The sequence below is a fragment of the Nyctibius grandis genome, chromosome 3, assembly GCF_013368605.1.
Source record: "Nyctibius grandis isolate bNycGra1 chromosome 3, bNycGra1.pri, whole genome shotgun sequence".
NCBI lineage: Eukaryota > Metazoa > Chordata > Aves > Nyctibiiformes > Nyctibiidae > Nyctibius > Nyctibius grandis.
In genome coordinates this window covers 5,140,413-5,160,975 of record NC_090660.1, presented here as the reverse complement: position 1 = coordinate 5,160,975, position 20,563 = coordinate 5,140,413, and the positions used below count along the sequence as shown (strand labels likewise).

Sequence of the window (20,563 nt, the reverse complement as noted above, 5' to 3'; positions counted from 1 at the left end):
GAGGCAGCTCTGGGCTGTCACTGCTCATCGCCGGGGAAGTGACATGGCGGGGCCTGCGAGAGCCCCCCCGCGTCTGGGCTGCGGCCAGGCAGCCGTGCCCAGGGCCAGGCGGAGGCGTTGTCCTCTCAGGGGTCTCCGTGTCCCCATCCCACCCGCTGCAGAACCAAAAAGTTCTTTACTTTGAGGGTGACAGAGCACTGGAACAGGCTGCCCAGGGAGGGTGTGGAGTCTCCTTCTCTGGGGATATTCAAAACCCACCTGGACATACAGAATCACAGAATCAACCAGGTTGGAAGAGACCTCTGGGATCATCGAGTCCAACCATTGCCCTGACACCACCCTGGCAACTAGACCATGGCACTAAGTGCCATGTCCAGTCTTTTCTTAAACACATCCAGAGATGGTGACTCCACCACCTCCCTGGGCAGCCCCTTCCAATGTCTAATGACCCTTTCTCAAAAGAAATTCTTCCTAATGTCCAACCTAACATGACCCTATGTAACGTGCTCTAGGGGAACCTGCTTTGGCAGGGGGTTGGACTAGATGACCTCTGGAGGTCCCTTCCAACCTTAACCATTCTGTAATTCCGTAACCCTCAGCGACAGAGCCTGGGCTGAGGCCTGGCTCCTGGGCGATGGCCAAGAGGGCAACCAAAATGGCAGGTGGCCCTGTGGGGGTGTCCCTGCTGCCCAAGAAGCCAGATGCACCCAAATGGGTGGGCAGGTTGTGCTGGTCAGGGCCACGGGCATCTCCCCTCGCAAGTGGGGCATGGAGCCATGCCACGGTGGTCTGTGCAGCTGGCCCGAGCGGTGCTACTGGGTGGCACTGGGGGGATGAAATGGAGGTCACCACAGCCTGAGTCTCTGTATCTCTGCCGCTGACCACTCTGTGGATGTTAAAAAACCTCCCTGTGCCTCCATTGGATTTGATCAAGGAGATGCTGCAACAGAGAGAGCAGCTGCGTGCATCTCCTGGTTATGGAAGATTTTATCAATATATTAACCCCATCTCAATGGCCAGCTCGATTCTGAAACCTAATGCTGAAACGTCCTGGTTTTGCTGCTGATCTTCGTGCTTCAGCTAGTGCTAGTTGTGGCTTGGGCGCCGTGTGAAAATATGGATATGTTTGAGCCAGCTGGGTCACAACCGCACCTCCATCTTCTGCGTTTTTTCTGATGCACCCTACACCCAGAGCTAACCCTGCCCGTGGGACCTGCGCTGGCAGGACTCACACTTTGGTACCCTCATGCTCTCCCATCTCTCGCAATCCAAATGCCGGTACTTGAGCACACTGGGTCAATGTTTCAGTTGAAGTGATCAGCAGCGAAACCAGGACGTTTCAGCATTAGGTTTCAGAATCATGCTGGCCATTGAGGTGGGGCATCCCAGGCCGATCTTTTTGCTTCCTGAAAGGCATATATATTTTTCTATACCACATACTCATTTAAAAGGGTGGCTTGAAGCAGACAAGGAGAAAAGCGTATTTTCCACTATACAAAATCCACGCAAGCTTGAGCTAGGGCTGTGGGGAACAGTCCTGGAACAGCAGCGGGAATTTGTACCAAATTACTTGTGCCCCAGAATTGCAGAGCTCTCCAAAAACTACCCAAGTCCTCGGTTTGGGGTATCTCCTCTCTGGAAAATTCAGAGCCGGGAGCGTGAGAGGCGAGGAAGGCAGCCGAGCCTCCTTTCGGACAAAGCACTCCTGGGACCGCAGCCAGGCCGTGCCGGAGTCCCCCGCGCAGCGCTCAGCGCCCGCACCGCACCCCCTCGCGCAGGGACCGGCAGGGAAGGAGTTAAGGCGGCGGGGCCATCAGCGGGGCGGAGCAGCACCGGGGGCTGCGGGGGCAGGGGGTGTGTGCGGAGCGGGGGCGGCTCCTCCGGCTGCGGTGGGACCAAACTGCGACAGAGGTGTCGTCGTGAAGTAACCAGCCCTGGTTAACTCTTTGGTTGTTATTCAGGTAATTCGTTTTCTTTTAGAGAGAAGTTAGTGGGAGGATTTTATGCTGGATAACGCGTGCTATTAATTTTAATTTTAATTTCAAACAAATTAATGTAGGTTTATTTTGCTATGACTTGATGTCTTCGTTTAGCCCGCACCCGGGGCTAAACAATAGCAGTTTTTCTCTCACCCAACGTCCCTTCCCCAAACGAGGAAGGGAATTGGGAAAAAGAGAGGGAGACTCGTGGGATGAAGTTAACCAGATTTAAATAAAATGAAGAAATCAATATAAATGACAACACAAAACAGACAAAAGTATACTCATCCACAGACCACTGGCAAGCTGCTCCAGGAATCACAACAAGAAAGAGAGGCAAGGAGAACAGGAAAAGCCCCACCTCTTTCCCCCAAACCCTCTCTTTTATAGTGAACTTGATGTCAAGGATATAGAATACACCTGTGGGCCAGCCAGGGTCAGCTGCTCTGGATTTAACTTCTAAGGGCCTTGATCACCATGCTGGCCACAAACTGAAACCAAATCCCAAAGAAACCAGGACACTTGGCTCAGTCCAAAGTGTTACAGCAGCACCAGTCAACAAATCTGCAAGTAGTGAATCAAGCTCTACAAAAGAAATAAGGCCAGCTTCCATTAGCACCGAAGTTGATTGTTAAATGTAGTCCTTTTTATTTGCCCACTTGTCTCAATCTGTGTAATATTTTCAAAGTTTTCTCTGCAATGCGAGGACCAGAACTTAGTACACATAGATTATACCAATGTGTTACATATTATTATAGATGTATACATACATGGAGGAAGATAATCCTATGTAAATAGAAAATGTGAGGAGAGACAGCTTTAAAAAACAAAAAAGAGAGTTAGTGATACTGCAGATGATACTAATCCAAAACCAAAATTGTCACATCCTTAACAGGTGTTACATTTAGCACACTGGACAAGACATCTGATATCTGAATAATTATGTTCAGGAACAAAGCATTCAGTCTGTTAAAACTGATTCCCTTGATGTCTGGCCAGTCAAATGTGGCTTATAAATTTATTCATCCAGCTATTGCTTCTCCTGGACATCGCTGTCACAGAAGTGTGGAACACAGACAGAGGTACACAATGTGCCCAGATAGTGCTGGAGGACGACCAATAAGTGCTCCTCAGACCAAGGTGGGTATCCGGAGAGCCCCCTTCCCTCTGCAAGGTTCTTTTAAGTGTTTGGATTTTACTATCAATGCAACTTCTTAAGATTGTACCTGGTACTAGCAGACCCCCAGTTCTTGAACCAAAGCTGCAGTCTATTGATGGTTCACGCACGCGTCAAACATGGCTGAAATTGTGGCGGACTCAGCATGTCCATACTAATGAAAAGATTAATTATATGCGACTAGCCTGTTTCTTCTGCACCAGCTGGTCTGTTTAAAGCTAAACCAGCTCTCACTGCGCTGGACTGTGGCTTCCTCATGGATCACCCTTCTGCTTGTGAAGTTTAGGAGGTGCTTCTAAAATGAATGTGGGTCTGACTGACCTTCATGAGTGGTGTATTGTAATGAAGGAAGAAGTGGTGATGAAAGTAAATGGTGTAATATAGTGCTGCCTCACTGGCATCTGCCAGTCAGTTGATCATATCTGGTGCCCGGTTTTCCATCACTTAACAGCATAAGGTTTAGTTGCCATCCAGTCTGAGTAAGTTGCTGCAGGAGCACCAGGTTGTGGTCATCAAGAAACTGGACAGTGCTGTCACAATATGACATCAAATCTTCTCTTTATGTATCATTCATTCTAGAGGATAAATCGAGTTTATCCTTCTAGGGTCATGTTGTGTGATACTCTAAGAAATATACAGACTGCAGATGAGGAAATTTGCACAATTTTCACAACCATATGGGGCTGGCAGGGTTCAGAATACATCACTTGGCAAGAAATAATTAGATATATTTAAGAACATGGTATTTCTTTGCAGTATGGTTGCAATATTCATCTCATTGCTTTCTTTGCTGCTGTTCAGAACCAGTTAGTGTTATCAGAGACACTGCTGGTGGTGAACTGCAGACCTGTCCTAACATGGGGGCCCCTTCTAGCCCATGTACAGCAGCACACTGGAATTGAGGCAGAAATGCAAATCAAGGCCAGGATAAAGCAGTATTACTGGTGTCAAGATTGTAAGCATTTAACAGAAGCAGTTGGGATAAGCGTGAGTTTGCTCAGGACAAGGGTAAATATGGTTTGACAGAAACTTCCAATCTGCATTGGTGCCTTTTGTCACGGGTTTGAATTCTGGTTACTCGCTGAAGGCTTGTGTGAGAGGACTGAAGCAGCAGGAAACCTCTGCCCAGCACTGTGTGCCCAGAATGAATCAGCACACTGCTGTGGAAAATTATTCTGATTCAGTTAGCACAACATCAGGTTTCCTGGACCCAAGTCTCGGACGCAGTGTGGGATAGAGACCTAAAGTGAGTGGAGTACAGCAGACAGAATTGTAGGAAATTAGACATGACTGTTGTTAAGACATGCAGCAAATCTTCAGCTATCGTTTTTGCCAATAAGAGCTGCCTCTAATTAGGTGTGTGGCTATGTGTGGAGCCCCTGTTTCGTTGAAGGATACAATATATTTGCATGAATGTTGCAGAGAGGACTGGACTCAAAACTGTCTGGGCAGGGGAAAAGTTCTTGTATGAAGGACTGTGTTGTCAGTGGGACTTACAGTATCACCTTTAGTGCTCTTCCCTACTGGTACAGCATATAGGCATGGGTGTGCTAAATTTTGGCCTCTTCTCCCAGGCAACTAGCGACAGGACAAGAGGACACAGCCTCAGGCTTCGCCAGGGGAGGTTCAGGTTGGACATTAGGAAGAATTTCTTCTCACAAAGGGTTATTAGACATTGGAAGGGGCTGCCCAGGGAGGTGGTGGAGTCACCATCTCTGGAGGTGTTTAAGAAAAGACTGGACATGGCAGTTAGTGCCATGGTCTAGTTGCCATGGTGGTGTCAGGGCAACGGTTGGACTCGATGATCCCAGAGGTCTCTTCCAACCTGGTTGATTCTGTGATTCTGTGATTTTGCAGGAGTTAAGTTCAGGTACAGATCTAGGTGTTTAAAACACTGAAAGTAAGCAGTGTAGCAGCTGTCCAAGGATGGCCCTTCATCGTGCAAATTTTTTAGACCTAAACCATTCCTGACAGAAGTTTATCAGACCCGTCTGAGCCTCAGTGCCTCCTTACACTACCTGCAGCTTCACCAACCGTAATCAATAGGCAAGAAACTTTGAGTAACTTTCTAGCAGCATCTGTTTCATACCACTGCTTGTAGAAATGAATTTGTGAATAAGGTTGAGAAGCTACCAAATTTGTATGAAACCAATATTGATTCAGGACTAAAATGAAACTATTTGAGAACACCTTGTAGGACTGGATTTAAATCTAAGGGGGTGAATATTTCTTGGTGTTATAGTCTAAATCAGCACTTAGTGAAAATACTGGCAAGTTGTCTAACACGAGTACCAAGTGACTGTGGATTTATTCTGTATCATTAAAAGCAGTATTGAGTTACACCAGTTTCCTGTTTTACAGATGTGAATTTAAATGATCACTCCTTTAAGGGTGTTGTCCTAAATGAAGGAGTATTTCTTCTATTCCCCTGTTGCAGGTCATGGCAGAAGAAGAGTTGCCAGGTGTTTTGATTCTAGATATAGGAGGAACTCATGGTGTGCTAGAAAACCTTGCAGCACTTTTGAAGAAACACTTTCACCTTATCACCATGAAGGAATTTCTTGAAAACAAAAAAGAAATGAGCAAAAAAATCCAATCTGTTTTCGTGTTTGAGTGCAGGCCAGCTATTGACCGGGAGCTTCTAGAAAGCCTGCCTAATTTAAAGGTAATTGGAAACTCTGGTGTTGGAGTTGATCACTTAGACTTGAAAATGATTTCTAACTTTGGTGTAAAAGTGACCAACACCCCACACGCCGTGGCGGACTCAACAGCAGACATAGGAATGACCTTGATGCTGGCCTCTGCCAGAAGACTTGTGGAAGGTAATGTTTTAAATTTTCCTGCATCCTAGCTACTTCTTTGGTACATCTCACTTTTACTGCGATACAGATGATCTGTCCGAATCAATATTTGGGATGCTTTTATGGGGAAAAAAAATTTCTGAGGACTCGATTTTCAGAGGCCTCTGCTTTTCCTATGTCCCGCTTCTTTTTAAGGCTGTGGTGACAAGAGTAAGGTCTTTGTCTAAATTATGCACTTTAAAGTCACTTGTGATATCCTGTTTGCAATAACGTCTAGGGCTTAATTCTCCTCTGGCTGTTCATTGAGTGGTTTGTTTATAGCTGTAAAAACTGAATACAAAATGCATCCAGATCAAATGTCACCACTTCTCCATTTCCCCTTGGAACAAGTGTTAGGAGCTACAGGAAGGTACAAAGCATTAATGGCCATGTCCCCATCTCTAGAGCATTAATCAGTGTAAATCTTCATTTTTTTCCTGCTTCTGTGAGAATTTGTCTAAACCAATGGGTTGTATTTCCAGAAGAGCATCAGCATTATTATTGAAATAGCTGATAATCCTTTTGACAAAGTTGTTCCAAACTGTACCACCAACATTAGCTCGTGTCCTTAAAGGTAGGTCCTTTCCCCATATGCCCATGCTATGCAGTGCCTTTCATGGGAAGGAAGGTGTCAGTAGAGACTGTCACAAGAAGTTGCCTTTGTCTTCAGGGACTCATAGTCTTTCTGTCACTGCTGCATCATGCCTGAGCATGAAATAACACCTCTTTCCCCATGATATTTTCTCACTGTTGCATCTTGCTGGACCTCAAGTTCTTTGTATAAAAGCTCATAGAGATCCCTGGCTGAGCTGGAACTTACAGCCTTCACCCCCACTAAAGCAGTGGGGCTGCTTTGGGTTGTGATCCAGGAGAGAAATGGTGAGATTTACCTCAGGTAAAAAAAAAAAAAGTTAACTCAATGCTTGCGGGGTGGTAAGTGTCAAAGAAGCTATTTTTGAACTTCCAAGAAAATACTTCAGCCACAGCAGAGTTAATTCCCTGAGGAGCCATTCCTCCCAGCACAGTACCCACCCGGGAGCTCCCTGTGTTCCTGGCTTCAACACTGGCTGCAGGGAATGGCACTATCCAGGTCCTTCTAAAAACTGGTCAAAATTAGCAAGGATGTTTTGTAAGGGGTGCTCCACAGCCCCACTGCTGTGATGGTGAGAAGCTTTTTCTTTCCCCCAAATGTGCGTTTATGGTCGCTTTGTACCCATTTAGCATGTATTTACATTCAGGCTGCCAGATTGCCATTTCTCCAGACACGAGGTATTTTGCTGTTGACTGGCTGGGAGTGGAAGTAACCAGAGCAACGCTTGGGATCATCGGGATGGGCAGCATTGGGTACAAAGTGGCTCAGAGAGCCAGAGCGTTCAACATGAGGATCCTGTACCATAACAGGAACCGGAGGTAAAAACATCTGGTTTCTGTATGTAATTAGTGAGGGGGCAGTGACAGAAACCACAGCTCTGCTCTGTGTCCCCCATCTTTCTAGGCACATGTGACAGTTGTAAGCAGCATGAGGAGCACCAGCGTGCTGCCACTTACTCTCTTTGGCTTCTTACTGCTCCCCTCGGGAAGCAATTCCCCCTTGCCTCCTGTGCTCGCTCAGCCCTGGTTAGCTACTAGCAGTTTGGAACAAGGGCTGTGTAACCTTTCTGAAGATGTCCCAGCAAACCAGGCTTTGTGCCCTTGTTGATTCCCCTGTCCTGCCAGACTTTTCTTCAGGCTTCTGCCAGCATCCCTGGCCCACCCAGCCAGTCACCCCTCTCCTCAGCCCAGCCAGATCACTCATCACACCAGCACCAATGACAAGGGTCTTAACTTTTCTTAGTTTGATAGTTCCCTTTCTTTCAGACTTCACTTCCCCTTCATTCCTTTTCCATGCCCAAGAGAAGAGTGGAGTCTGACTGCATCCCCAACCTCCTATACCTAATACCGTCTATGTGCTTTGCTTTCACACATACATCACTCCTTCAGTGTCCTGCCACTCCTCTAGTCTCTTGCACCCTCTAGCCCACATCCTCCCCGCCTCCCTTCTACTATCTGTACCTATCAATGTCTTGTCCCTTACCGTGGTCTCAAACCTCTTTATCTCTCTGCTATTCCAGATCTCTCCTAGGGTTGATTGATTGTTAAAGCCAGTTAGAAATAATTATGTCAGTTTGGGGGTGCGTGCATTTTTCCTTCAGAAGAAAGGAGGAGGAAAAGGCAGTTGGTGCCCACTACTGTGAGAAGATGGAAGACTTGCTGCAGCAATCTGACTTTGTTATGTTGGTTGTGAACCTGACTCCTGAGACTCACAAACTGATTGGGAAAAAGGAGCTGGGGCTGATGAAACCCACAGCTACTCTTATAAACATCAGCCGAGGTAGGACAATCTAAAAGCACTGCTTGTGGCTCCACAGTTAAGGTTGTGTTTTCTCTGATAATGTTGACATTCCCCCCTCCAACCTCAGTCTGTGATACCCCTGGGTTGTTTGAGTCATGAAGTAGCTGGCAGTCTACAAATGAATGACTGACCATAGACCAGATGCTATGTGTTCAAAGGTCCTATGGAATTTAGGGATGCTCAGCAGATGTTCTGTTCTCTTTAGCCTTATCCTAAAGACAGATTTTTTTTTTAGTGGAAATAACTGAAAGGTTCATCATCACCGATGATGAATGGGGTACAAGGAAAAACATAAGTTTCATTTGGAACAGCCCTGTAGAAAAGAAACTTCACATGGGATTACAGATCTGTGAGCACTGAACAAGCATATGAGATTATAGTTTCAGTAAACAAAGTAGAGATAACAGAGTGGAAAGCTTGAAGAGATTAAATGATTTGTTTATAATGATACAGGAAGTCAGTGTCAAAATAGGGAAAAGACTGAAACCGTCGCGTCCCAGGAAAGGCCTTATGCAGTGGACCATAATCCTCCTCTAATTAAAGATTAATAAATAAAATCCTGTTTTGTTTGGTTAATGGTTATTAGAAAGACATTCTACTTTCTAACAAGATGAAAATCCTGTAATTTTTCTCACTAGACCCTCGAGACCTTTCCACACTCCACAAGTGTTCATTAACTCATCACGATAGCAAGATTTCATTTCAATACAGGTGCAGTTATTGATCAAGATGCATTGGTGGAAGCTCTCCGGAATAAGGTTATCAGGGCTGCCGCTCTGGATGTGACATACCCTGAACCTCTGCCAAGGTAAAGAAACCTGTTTTCCATTCTATTAATCTGAAAGGTTTTAAACTGTGCAAAAGTGTGCTCATAATCTTGATCTCCATGAGGAGTCTTTCTCACCATTTGTGGGCAAAACCTCAGCCTGTCTTGCACAATCATAAATAAATGACAAACTCTTCGCCTTTCCCACACCTATCAGTTCTTTGCCAGCCTGACTGACAGGCAAGGCAACGAGGCCAATAGAGAGGAAGAAGAAATGGGTAAGCAAGCTTCCCACAGCTTTCTGCTGGTTCTATGCTTGTGGCCCTTTTATCTCAACATGCCATTGCTGTTTCCTGAGGTTCAGTTCTTAACAACTAGCACGGGATAACTGCAGAGAAAATTCCCTGTGTAATACAGTCTGTTCTTTCTGTTTCTTACAGAGATCATCCTTTATTAAAATTAAATAACATCATCATAAGCCCTCACATTGGAACTGCAACAGTCCAAGCTATCCATATGATGGCAGAAGAAGCAATAGCAAATATGCTGGCTGTTCTCAATGGTCAACCCATTCCCAGTGAAGTGTTTCCCAAATGATGTGTGCCAGATGATATCACTAAATCTCATATGTACGGGAAGGCACTATTTCTTACAGCACCACTTTTAAACTAGTAAAAAAAGCAACCTGTTCCTGCACTGCTCTTCTTGCCATGATACTGCAAAGCTGTCATCTCACTGGGCTTGATCTGTACTGTTATTTACAATTCTCAGAAATAAAGTGGAACTAATAAAAGGGATTTGTTTGAAGATTTTAAACAGAGCAGTTATGCCTGTTGTCTTCAGTGCATTATTTCAATCAATACCTGTGTTCTGTTCCCAGTACTTGCTGCTACATAATGATAAGCAAGTACACTAATTTGTGTAATGTAATGTCTAATTTGTACATGCTCAAATTTATTAAAGATGAATTGAACATTAATTCCCTGCAGAAATTTGATTGTATCCTGAAATGCTTTTCAGCCAATATTGCAATATTCTATTTTTATATCAAAACACTGAAGAAAGCAGACTCCTTTGAAATTATAATAGGCCTAAGGTTTTCTAATGTAAGAAGAGCTCTGCCTCATCTACACGTTAAAGCAAAGCCAATCACCAAAAAAATATCTCTAATTTTCCTGAGAGGATCCATCGAAAGTCAAAGTAAATCCCAAGAGATTTAGTTTCTCCATGCAGACAAAATTGATGTTTTCATCTTGACTGGCCATGAAACAATGGTAGATCTACCACTGAAATCACATGGGTGAGGGCACAGCCTTAAGCAAAATTAGTGATCAGTCCGAACTTGCAGTCCAGGGCCAAGCTTTTTCTTACATTCTCTTTCCTATGAGCAAGCAACAAAGTCAGAAAATTCAGTAAAATGTTTGTCACCTCCTTAAAATCAGGAAGTCTTTCCATTATTTTGCAATATGGTCAGGCTTCTTGAAAGGATGGTAAAATGAAGTTTTAGCACAAGAAGTGTAGACAGGCCAAGAGTGAGACATTCAGATGCCAATAGTGAAATACTACTAACAAGACAACAGCAATTATTGCTATAGGGGATTCCAAGATCTTCAGCCTTTGAACAACTCTCCCCACAGGTCTTCCCAAAATTCCTATGAAAAATCAAGGGTAGCTGTAAATAGTCTATTAAAAAAAAAACAACCTGTCAATTCACAGACCCTCTGGGAGCCGCAAACAGATGGTCAGTTATTCCTGCAAAAAACTCAGTGTTTTAATTTGAGTGCATAAGTCCTTCTTGGAAAACACTTTCCTAAGCATCTATTATTAACTTATGATAGCCTTAGGAGAAGGCACTGCAGTTAAGAAGTCACTGGTGTCTCTTCAGGACAGGAGGCTGCAAAAATCTCTGCAATGAAGCATTTAAAAATTAACCTGGTAACTCAAAGTTCACGATGAAGCTGTGCAATTTATTTTCACAAACTAGATTTGGTCCAGCATTTTTCTAAATTACTTAGACATGGTAATTTGTGATTTCAGGGTAGGGAAGGAGATTTGTTGCACCAGACTATTGATGGTCCGAAACTAAGTAATTAATGAGAAATAATTGTGTGTTATGAGCCTGGTGGCAGCAATATGAAACCTTATAGACCATGAGGGACAGAACTTGTTCAGACTTGATTACGTGAATACGTGTGTGTGTGTGTATAATTGGTAGTATACTTAAAAGAGCTGCTTTCTTGCCTTGGTTTCTTTGCCTCCCTATCTAAATATGTGCTTTATAAGAGCTCTTGTGTTAGATGTCATGAAACAGGACATGAAAGCAATTATTCTTTAAAATGTCTGAAAATAATTGTGTCTTCTTCTGACACCTTGTGTCTTCTTTGTGCAGATCATGGCAGGAGAGCTACCTGGGCTTTTGGTAAATGAAATCGGTGGCGTACATGGGATACTGCGTGGCCACGTGGCGTTCCTGAAGAAACATTTCTACCTCATCACCATGAAGGAATTTCTTGAAAACAGAAAGCATATGAGTAAAAAGGTCCAAGCGATCTATTTGTGGTGGCACAAACCAGTCATTGACAAAGAGCTCCTCCAGAGCCTGCCAAACTTGAAAGTGATTGCAAATTCAGGAGTAGGGATGGATCACCTGGATCTGAAACTTGTAGCTAGCTTTGGTGTGAAGATGGCTAATGCTCCGTGTGCTGTTTCCAGCAGCACAGCAGATACTGGGATGGCTTTGCTGCTGGCATCTGCTAGAAGACTAGTGGAAGGTAACACCTCAATTCTTTTGTGGCTTCTAAAATTCATACAAGATTTACCTACCATTAACCTGACTTTTCCTATAGTTATCTGTGGTGCGCATAGCTTCACATAAAATATGAAAATCTAAATATGTTGGGTTGGCAAATAGAATAATCGGTATTTTCATATATTTTATATATCATAAATATATCTAAATTGTTGCGTTATACACAAACATACATAACATATATTTCAACCAGGTACAAATAAAATGAGTTTAGTTTTCACAGGTCACCAACCTGGGTTGAAAATACTTGAGCAGAATCTAATCCCATTTGACTCAAATACAACTTTTTGCTTTATGGACCAGGTGGTCTTAGAAGCCGGAATTTAGTTTTTAGAATAAATATGGCTATAGACTTAATTTAACAGTTTCAGATGAACAACACACTGAAGTGTGCTTCCTACATAGGAAAAGTTTAAATTTCTTTACCTTCTTCAGCAGCACATTTTCAGTGACTGTGACATTTGGCTGACATAAGACGTGCTTCTTGATGTGATAGCGTTACAGTGCTATTGACCAAAAGTGGGGGATGCCAAAGATCAGATGATCGCTGCAATCACAGGCTAGCAGAAGAAATTAGAGTGTGGGAAGCAAGACTGGAGCAGAATAAGGGTATATGCTGAAAGCTGGGGCTGACAGAGGCACGGGCATATTCTCAGGGACTGAAATGGATTGGTGCAGAATTGGGGAATTTAAGGAGCATTAGAGAGCAACAAGGCAGCCTGCTCCAGTTTCTGCTAGTAGCATCCTTTCTAGTTTCTTCCACAATTTTTTCTTGCCTTTTCCCCAAACAACAGACCTACCCTTGGCTTGGTTAGAATGCCTCCTGCTTCAGGAAAAGATTCTCCAGATTTATCCTATTAAATTTACCTGCCTTTGATTTGCCAGCTGTACCACAGGCTTCATAGAAGCTCAAAGACGACTTGTCTCCCCCTAAACCTGTTTCTACCTCACGAGGAGGAGATGGATTAAAAGGGAAATTAGTTTCTTCTTCCCATCTACATAAACTATCCCTGGTGGCATTTCTGAAAGCTCTGCCCTGGCACGACTGAGTTTTATCCTGGACGATTTTTGATACTTTTGTTACCGGAAAATAGTAACCAAGAAAACTCTCTAAACCAAATGATAGTTTAGAAAGCTGACATTGGTTTATTGCAGCGCTGGGTGCATGGGGGATCTCTCCTCCTAGCATGCACACCGAGGGACAAAATCTTGCTCATTATATACATCACAAATATGAATATACATATAATTCCAAGAAAAGCCCACCTATTCCAAGAAACTTATGCATATGCTAATACTTTATGTAATGCATTACGTAATGTCTTTACGCATGCGTACTAAATTGGGGAAGGGGTCTTGGGTGGTCTCTGGGGGTGGTCGCAATCCCCCTTAATTGTGCTTCTGCGCAAGCGTGGTCGAGGCCTTCTTGTTTACAAGTACATGTGTTCTCAAGAAGAAGATATCGTTTTGGACTTATCTCTCCTCTGACACAAGAGTTTATGAATCAAGTTAATTTAGACATCACAAAGTTGTTCTTTACAGTTTTGTTTTGTCCTTTGGCCCTTTTATAATTAGCAGAGACCTTTGTTTTTCTAAGACTAAGCGTAAACAGCATGAATCATTGTCTACTAGAACATTGTTATCAATCCCATAAGCAGACTCTATCTACAAAACATGCAGTTTGCTTCAGAACCTATTGTTATTCTCTATTATTCTAGCTAAAAGGAAAATTATTGACAGGAAAGTTTGTTCTGTGTAAAGGTAACACAGAGCAGGCCTTTTAGAGCCTACTCTGAGGCCCACTCTTGCTAAACTGTTGCTAACTCTGAGGCCTACTCTTGCTAAACCATTGCTGAACCAAACCGTCTGGTATCACTTTCACAATATTCTGCTTATGTTTTAGAAGAGCTGGCAATATCAGAAGACTAAATATCAGAAGCCTGTCGTCTTGCTAGCAGGCTAATAAGTGCTGTCTCTGTGCATATAAGTGTCTTTTCTGTGTTGTAGAACTAACCAGAATTTTGCAGGTTTAACAGATAATTATGGAAATTACCAAGTAGTGATTTTTAAAAAAGTCACTTTTATTTCCAAGGAGAGTGGCAGAGGTGAACAGGAAACCTGTTCTTATTCTAAATAGAAAAACCAACATCTGGTGTTATTCTCCACATGACATTTCCAAACTCTGCAGCGTTACTGGCAATAATTAATTTTGATTGTTGATGCAGAATGGGGCAATATTTTTATGAGTCTAAAGCAGTAAAAGGATACTTAGGGGAGATTACATCAAAAGGCTTTTTGTGGTATGATGAGAATAAATGGTAATGTCACGCACATGTAGCAGGGAAAGATGATATATTAGGGAGTCACCTAGGATGTTACAAAAACCATTGCTATTTAAAATCGTGTGTTTGTAACTGTTAAAAGTGTGCTATAGTAGCATAAGCCCAGACTCTTTTGCCTTGTTCTCTGTGTTGGACCCCATTCATTTCTCATATTGGAGTGTTTTTCTTGCAGGCTATCACATTGCAATTTCTTCAGGTATAGAGTACCGTGAAGCCGATTTTCTGGGAGTTGAAGTTACTGGAGCTACTCTGGGGATCATTGGCATGGGCAGCATTGGATATAAGATTGCTCTGAGAGCCAAAGCGTTTGAAATGAACATTTTGTACCACAACAGGACACAGAGGTAAAGATATGTCTTGATCCTTATTACAGCAGAAACTGCCTTTTAGATAGTCAGTATTTCATTTTCAAGGAATTATGTCAGGAATATAGCAAGAAATGAGGGAATAGGGCCCAGATTAAAACACAAGAAAAAATAGGTTACCTCAAATCAGTCTTGTAAGGAATTGCTTGGTGATTAAACACTTGGAAACTTAATTTGGGTTTTATATTAGAAATTCCAAGGTTTCCTGGAGATGTGAACAGAAGAAGGAAAATCAAGTTTATACCTTTTTTATCCTTACAGTATCTTACTATAGTGATACATAACTCTACTTATTGTTTATTTTTTCCCCTATTTTGAAATTCAGGAGTGATCTTGTTGAAACTCTGAATGACTGGAGAACCAAGAGACTTATACTTGGTATAATATGAAAACTCATTAACTTGAGAGCTGTTCTTGAGAAAATCTTGTTTCTCTTCAAACCAGTAGGAATATTGCCAAGTATTTAACTGGATTTCACCCTTTATTTCTAGCCCCTCCTAACGTGTGTATCTGGGAATCTGATCCTTGTTAGAGATTCAGCACAGGGGCTCTTCAATGTCAAGATGAGCAAGATCCCCATGTACAACTCAAGGCCGTTGCAATCAGGCAAGGTGCAGCCAACAAGTAGAACAAATATTTACTGCTATAAACCATGATCTACCCTGAGACAACTGTAGTCCTCCCTGACTGAAGGGAGAAGCTGCAGTGCTGGTACATGTGGCTTTCAGTGATTTTCTCCATATGCAGACTGCAGAAGGAGGGTTACTGCTCTAGCTAGCCCTAACCAAATCACAAGGGTGGATGAGGCCAGAAATTTCTAGCCTTGCTTGGCATTCCTGTTACTTCAGAAATTATAAAAACAGCTGAGCAAACTCACATTAGAAACAGTACTAGTGAACACCCTCCTTAAGATCTTTCAGAATTTCTTCATAAACCACAAAAAAAAAGAGAAAATAAGGTACAAATCCTTTTTTTTTCCTCCTGCAGATCATCACTAACTCCCTCTGTTTAATATTTTTCAGTCTTTAAAGTAATATTTATGTAAGAGTGCTGTGATGAATAATCAATGCACAGTGCAGCAGAAATTAAAAACCTGCTTATTTTAAAGTACATTTACACTTCAAGCTTATGTGCTGAAGTGAGATGCACTCTGTGTGCTGCAAAACTGGCTGTAGTTCCAGTCTGTTCTTTAGCCACTTAATCTCTGCCTGTTGACCTGGACACTGAAAGAAAACAATGAAATGCATGTGTTAGGAGACACATGGTCCAAGTTACACTGAAGTTGTTTTCTTAGTGTGACATTTCTTTATTTCTAGATTAGGGAGGAGATGATTCAAAGCCATTCTCTTGCAATCGGGAGCAGCAGACTGTACACACAATCTCCTGTCATTGCTTCTTTAGTTCCCAAAGTTCAGGCAGCTAAATTTACAAAGACCAGGAGAAATGGCAAGTATTATTTTTTGTTGTGAAAAGTTCAAACTGAAAACCTCTCTCTACTGTGGTAACTTTTTGTGTTGAACACATTATTTTGTGAAAGTCCTGGGGCAGCCAGGAGCCTGCCAAAGAGCTTCCTTGCTGATTCCACTCATCAGAAAATGACAGGCTCACTGGAGGATGCCAACAGGATGAGGACCACCAGCACACTCAAAGCACACACAGATGAGTTCTGGTGAATACCACTACCCTGGTTTGAGCGATTACTGCATCCTGTGAGGTGCAGCTTCCCCACAGGGGATCCTGGAGAATGGACCATGTGCCATCTGTTCCAGTGCTTAGCCTTAGTCCGCTTGCAGACTTTAAAAGAAGCCCCTAGACCCTATACTGCAGTGGCTGAGAGGCAGGCATGCAATCCATCCCCTGCTGTAGGGCTTGAAGCCTTCCAGAAGGGCATAAACAGCCAGCTGAGACTGAACTCACCTTTGTTTGACACATGTTTGCTATATGAATGTGATAATCAGATACTTTAGTCTGTATACCAGTGACATCATTGAAGAAAATATTTTCGTGACTGATGCCTTGAAATACAGTGTGATCCTTTTTTTTCCCCACCAGGAAAGAACATGAGGAGCAAGCTGTTGGTGCCACTTACTGCAAAAAGATAGACAACTTGCTGCAGCAGGCAGATTTTGTGATGGTGGTGGTGAGCTTGACACCTCAGACACACAAGCTGATTGGGAAAAGAGAGCTGGAGCTGATGAAACCCACAGCTACTCTCATTAACATCAGCCGAGGTACGACCTGGAACTGTTGACTGGCCTGACGAGAAAGTATGAGCCAGCTCCTGTTGTGTTACACGCAGCACCATGCTGCATCCACCACACAGATCTGTGCATACACCAAGCACAGATCAGGCATGGCAAGATTTCCTCTCTCTCCCCTTCTATTCTCTTTTCACTCTCAGATCATTACCTGCAAATGTCACTCAGAGACACTCTTATTCCAAACCAGGTGCAGTAGTTGACCAAGAGGCGCTGGTGACAGCTCTGCAGACTGGTGTTATCAGGGCCGCAGCTTTGGATGTCACCTACCCGGAACCACTGCCCAGGTTGCCATCTCTGCTTATTTCTCAGCCAGGATGCGTGAGACATCCCTGCAGCAGGCAGGGGTCTGGCAGAGGCCACCCCACCTGCCCCTGGGGTGGAGGTTTGTGTAAAAGTGCCCTGAATACCAGTGGGATGCAGCCCAGATGTTGGGTCTGATAACAGGCCAAAGGGAAGCCTGGGCGCCAGGAAACAGCAGGAGGGGGCTTATGTGCGGAGGGGAGCATTAAACCCCCTCCATGGAATCACCATATGAAGCTGCAGCAGTGCTTCACTTACAAATTGCTTTATCTGAAGGTGCAACTTGCCATGAATGGGTGGAAGCCACTTGAGTCATCCCGGCTTAGACCTGCTGCATTGCCCCGAGGTTTCCCTCCCCACAGGCTCTTTTCCCCAATACAAGGCAGAAGTACTGCAGATCTCTTGGGCCCAGAGGCTACTTAGCTTCTGTAAAAAGACACCTCTACCAGAATGGTGCCTCATACAGTTGACTGTACTGGCTGCATTTTGGGTTGGGGGGAGTCTGGTCTTGCTACTTCTGTGCGCCAGGACATCACTGTCCATTATCTGAGTCGCATAACTACAGCTCAGGCCATTGTGTAGGATTAATGTGTCAGGAGGGCTTAATCCTTGCGACAGACATAGTTCAAATTGCTGCCTAATGGCAGAAGTCTCTTTCTGGACAAAAGATCACAGTACAAACTCTTAACATGTCCTTTTAATGTCCAAAATTGCTTGAACGCAGGTGATCAGGTGCTGTGGATCTAAGTGGAACTTGTAAAGTTATATTAAATTAACTTTAAATACAGTGCAAAAGCCAAAGTAGGACTCCTCTTGATTTGGACGAACAACAACTTAACTATCTCTTCTTTCCTTTCTTCCAGAGATCATACACTGTTAAAATTAAAGAACATCATTATAACGCCTCACCTCGGCATTAAAACAGACAAGGCCACCTACATGATAACAGAGGAAGCAGTTGAAAACATACTAGCAGCTCTTAACGGTCTCCCCATACCCAGTGAAGTGCTGCCTAGCTGATGTGCAAAAGGATATCACAGCTCTCTCTTTATTCTTCTCTTTCCCCCCACCAGCTCTAGAGGGTTTTATTCTTATGTTTTCCCCATTAAGGAAAACCTATTTCAAGTGGGCACGGAAAGCTCTGCTTAGTCTCACATGTCATTAAAAAACAGATTTTACATTTTAATTTCCTTGCAAATTGGAGAAATACGTTACCCTTCACTTCCAACCACAGATAGATGCATGCAAGCTTTAAGTGGGAAAACAACTGATTGCCAACGCACTTCTTGCTGGGCTCCCTAGTCCTAAAGAAAATGTCGTTTTAGATTACATAATCCACTTTGTTCCCATTCTATTAGCTATCAAAAACAACAGAGTAAGCTACCTGGCTAGAAATATCACTGACTTACCATATGGAAAACTCCATTTAAACTGTCTACTGAGGCAAAAAATGCTGAGGCAAAAGTCAGTTTTCAGAAATGTACTCAGAAGGACTTATTTAAAGCAGACTGGATTTTAGAAGACAATTTAAAGTACTATCACTCTTACCGAAAATAGTAACCAAGAAAACTCTCCAAACCAAATTATAGTTTATAAAGCTGACATTGGTTTATTGCAGCGGTGGGTGCATGGAGTATCACTCCTCCTAGCATGCACACTGAGAGACAAAAGCACACTCATTATATACATAAAAAAATGAATATCCATATAATTTCCGAGAGGTGCCTGCCTAGTTCCAGGGAATCTAATGCACATGCTAATACATTGTGAAACTGCCTCTGCACAAGAGTAACTCAGTCAGCAGAACCAGGAGGCACAATACTGATATTGAGAATCATCCTGAAGGGACCCCTGTTGTTCTTTGGCAGACCTGCCCATCCTTAGCACTCGTTTAAGTTACCAAAGGGGGCCTGTTCTTTACCAAATCGTTTGAGTCTTTGGTATCAGCACTAAGGAAAATTACTCTTCAAAGATGAACATGCTACTATGTTTGTAATACCAAATTTATGTGCAGTCTACGTCCAGATTTTAAAATTTGTGCAAACATTTGGAAGAACACTTGGAGCCCCTCTAAGCCTCCAGCACCATTCTGTATATTAGTGGGTACACAAAAGTCTATAAAAGCACACGCAGCATTAAAATCCAAACCTATACGTTCTCCTTTGTATCACTGCTTCTGTGTATTTGCAAGAATAATTATATTTGAAACAAGATATAACAGGGAGCTTCAGTACTGTAAGGAGGAAAAAATACTTCGACAATTTTTTTTGTTGTTGCAATTATTACTACAGAAAAAAATCAAAATCCCATGGCTTTCCTCCACTAGAAATAGCACTTATGTTACAATTAATCATTCAAATTCCACAGGAAAGGGTCTCTTTAAATAGAATGCTCATACACCTCACTACAGCTTTGTAGGAAACAGTTCGCTGTCCTCTCAGTTGTCTTCACGTACTCTCTGTTGTCTTAACACAAGTTCAAAAGACAAATAAACCAATACACAACTCAAAGTGGCAGTGTTGTGTATTTTATTGTGTCGTATGACTTTATGAATAGTATGATTATTTAATCTATCAGTAAAATTTACAGCAAAGCTGCCATTAAGTGCAGCTAGGATTTTGCCTGTGGTCTCATGCATCTTTACAGAGCCATTTCCACTTCTTTTTTCTTGCAGAAGGTTGTCACTGGTGCTTGCCAAAAGACGCTTCGTTCCATCAGTTTAACATATGATGATGTTACCAACACTTGCAGCTCAGGGAAACAAGACATTGCAGCTTTTCAGGAGCAGCAAGTTGGCTGGCAAGAATTTCAAGAGTGTCCAAGATATCTCCTTGTTCTCTGACAGGCACCCAGTATGCCTGTCATCGTCACCTGTATGACCTTGACAAAAATAAGTTAATTCTTTCAAAATAAAAGGGTAAGCAATAAATTACAGAGCTGAAAACAAAGCTACAAGAAGCTAAAATAGCAGAAAGAAAAAAACACCCTTTATTAGATCAATATCCTAAAACTGGAAAAAACACCAAAAGGTTTTGCACATGCCAACTTTTCTGCAAACATGAAGCAGCAAACTTAAAATCAGATACAATACTTCATTTCACTTCTACATAGAACAGTAGGACATGCTTGGCATTTGCCTGGAGTTTTACTTCTACTTTTGCAGCTATTTTAAGAATCTGGGCTGATTGGTTATGTAAGTGCTCCCTGCCAGTGGGGTGCTTTAGACAGGAATACACAGCGGTGGACAACAGGATACCTGCCAGTCATTGGAGTGATGGGTTGACTCACAAACAATGCCTAATGACTTGGCATTCCACAAACTGGAAACCATC

At 42.9% G+C, this 20,563-nt stretch overlaps 2 protein-coding genes across 4 annotated transcripts; both read left to right on the top strand.

Moving 5' to 3' along the window:
• Window positions 1-1,888: 1,888 nt before the first annotated feature.
• LOC137660938 (probable 2-ketogluconate reductase) lies at window positions 1,889-10,007 on the top strand. Of its 3 annotated transcripts, none has more exons than XM_068396171.1 (7): window positions 1,889-1,961; window positions 3,010-3,119; window positions 5,594-5,978; window positions 7,235-7,406; window positions 8,189-8,367; window positions 9,100-9,196; window positions 9,595-10,007. In XM_068396171.1, exons 2-7 carry the CDS (start codon window positions 3,069-3,071, stop codon window positions 9,749-9,751), a joined length of 1,041 nt encoding a protein of 346 aa, XP_068252272.1. In that variant the 5' UTR covers window positions 1,889-1,961; window positions 3,010-3,068; the 3' UTR covers window positions 9,752-10,007. The 3 variants fall into 3 exon arrangements, with proteins under 3 accessions (XP_068252272.1, XP_068252271.1, XP_068252273.1); XM_068396170.1 differs by having other exon boundaries at window positions 2,875-3,119; XM_068396172.1 differs by lacking the exons at window positions 7,235-7,406; window positions 8,189-8,367 and having other exon boundaries at window positions 2,875-3,119.
• On the top strand, window positions 9,716-19,672 carry LOC137660940 (probable 2-ketogluconate reductase). Its single transcript, XM_068396173.1, has 6 exons — window positions 9,716-9,783; window positions 11,544-11,925; window positions 14,478-14,649; window positions 16,723-16,901; window positions 17,119-17,215; window positions 18,095-19,672. The coding sequence occupies exons 2-6, from the start codon at window positions 11,547-11,549 to the stop codon at window positions 18,249-18,251; spliced, it is 984 nt and encodes a 327-aa protein (XP_068252274.1). The 5' UTR covers window positions 9,716-9,783; window positions 11,544-11,546; the 3' UTR covers window positions 18,252-19,672.
• The last annotated feature ends 891 nt before the right edge of the window (window positions 19,673-20,563 follow it).

Excerpts from the sequence above, each read along its gene's own strand:
- LOC137660940 (XM_068396173.1), top strand. The coding sequence starts at position 11,547 with ATGGCAGGAGAGCTACCTGGGCTTTTGGTAAATGAAATCGGTGGCGTA. Across the intron at positions 16,902-17,118 it reads TCTCATTAACATCAGCCGAG|GTGCAGTAGTTGACCAAGAG; the intron begins GTACGACCTGGA and ends ATTCCAAACCAG. Across the intron at positions 17,216-18,094 it reads TACCCGGAACCACTGCCCAG|AGATCATACACTGTTAAAAT; the intron begins GTTGCCATCTCT and ends CCTTTCTTCCAG.
- LOC137660938 (XM_068396170.1), top strand. The coding sequence starts at position 2,922 with ATGTTCAGGAACAAAGCATTCAGTCTGTTAAAACTGATTCCCTTGATG. Across the intron at positions 3,120-5,593 it reads TAAGTGCTCCTCAGACCAAG|GTCATGGCAGAAGAAGAGTT; the intron begins GTGGGTATCCGG and ends CCCCTGTTGCAG. Across the intron at positions 8,368-9,099 it reads TCTTATAAACATCAGCCGAG|GTGCAGTTATTGATCAAGAT; the intron begins GTAGGACAATCT and ends ATTTCAATACAG.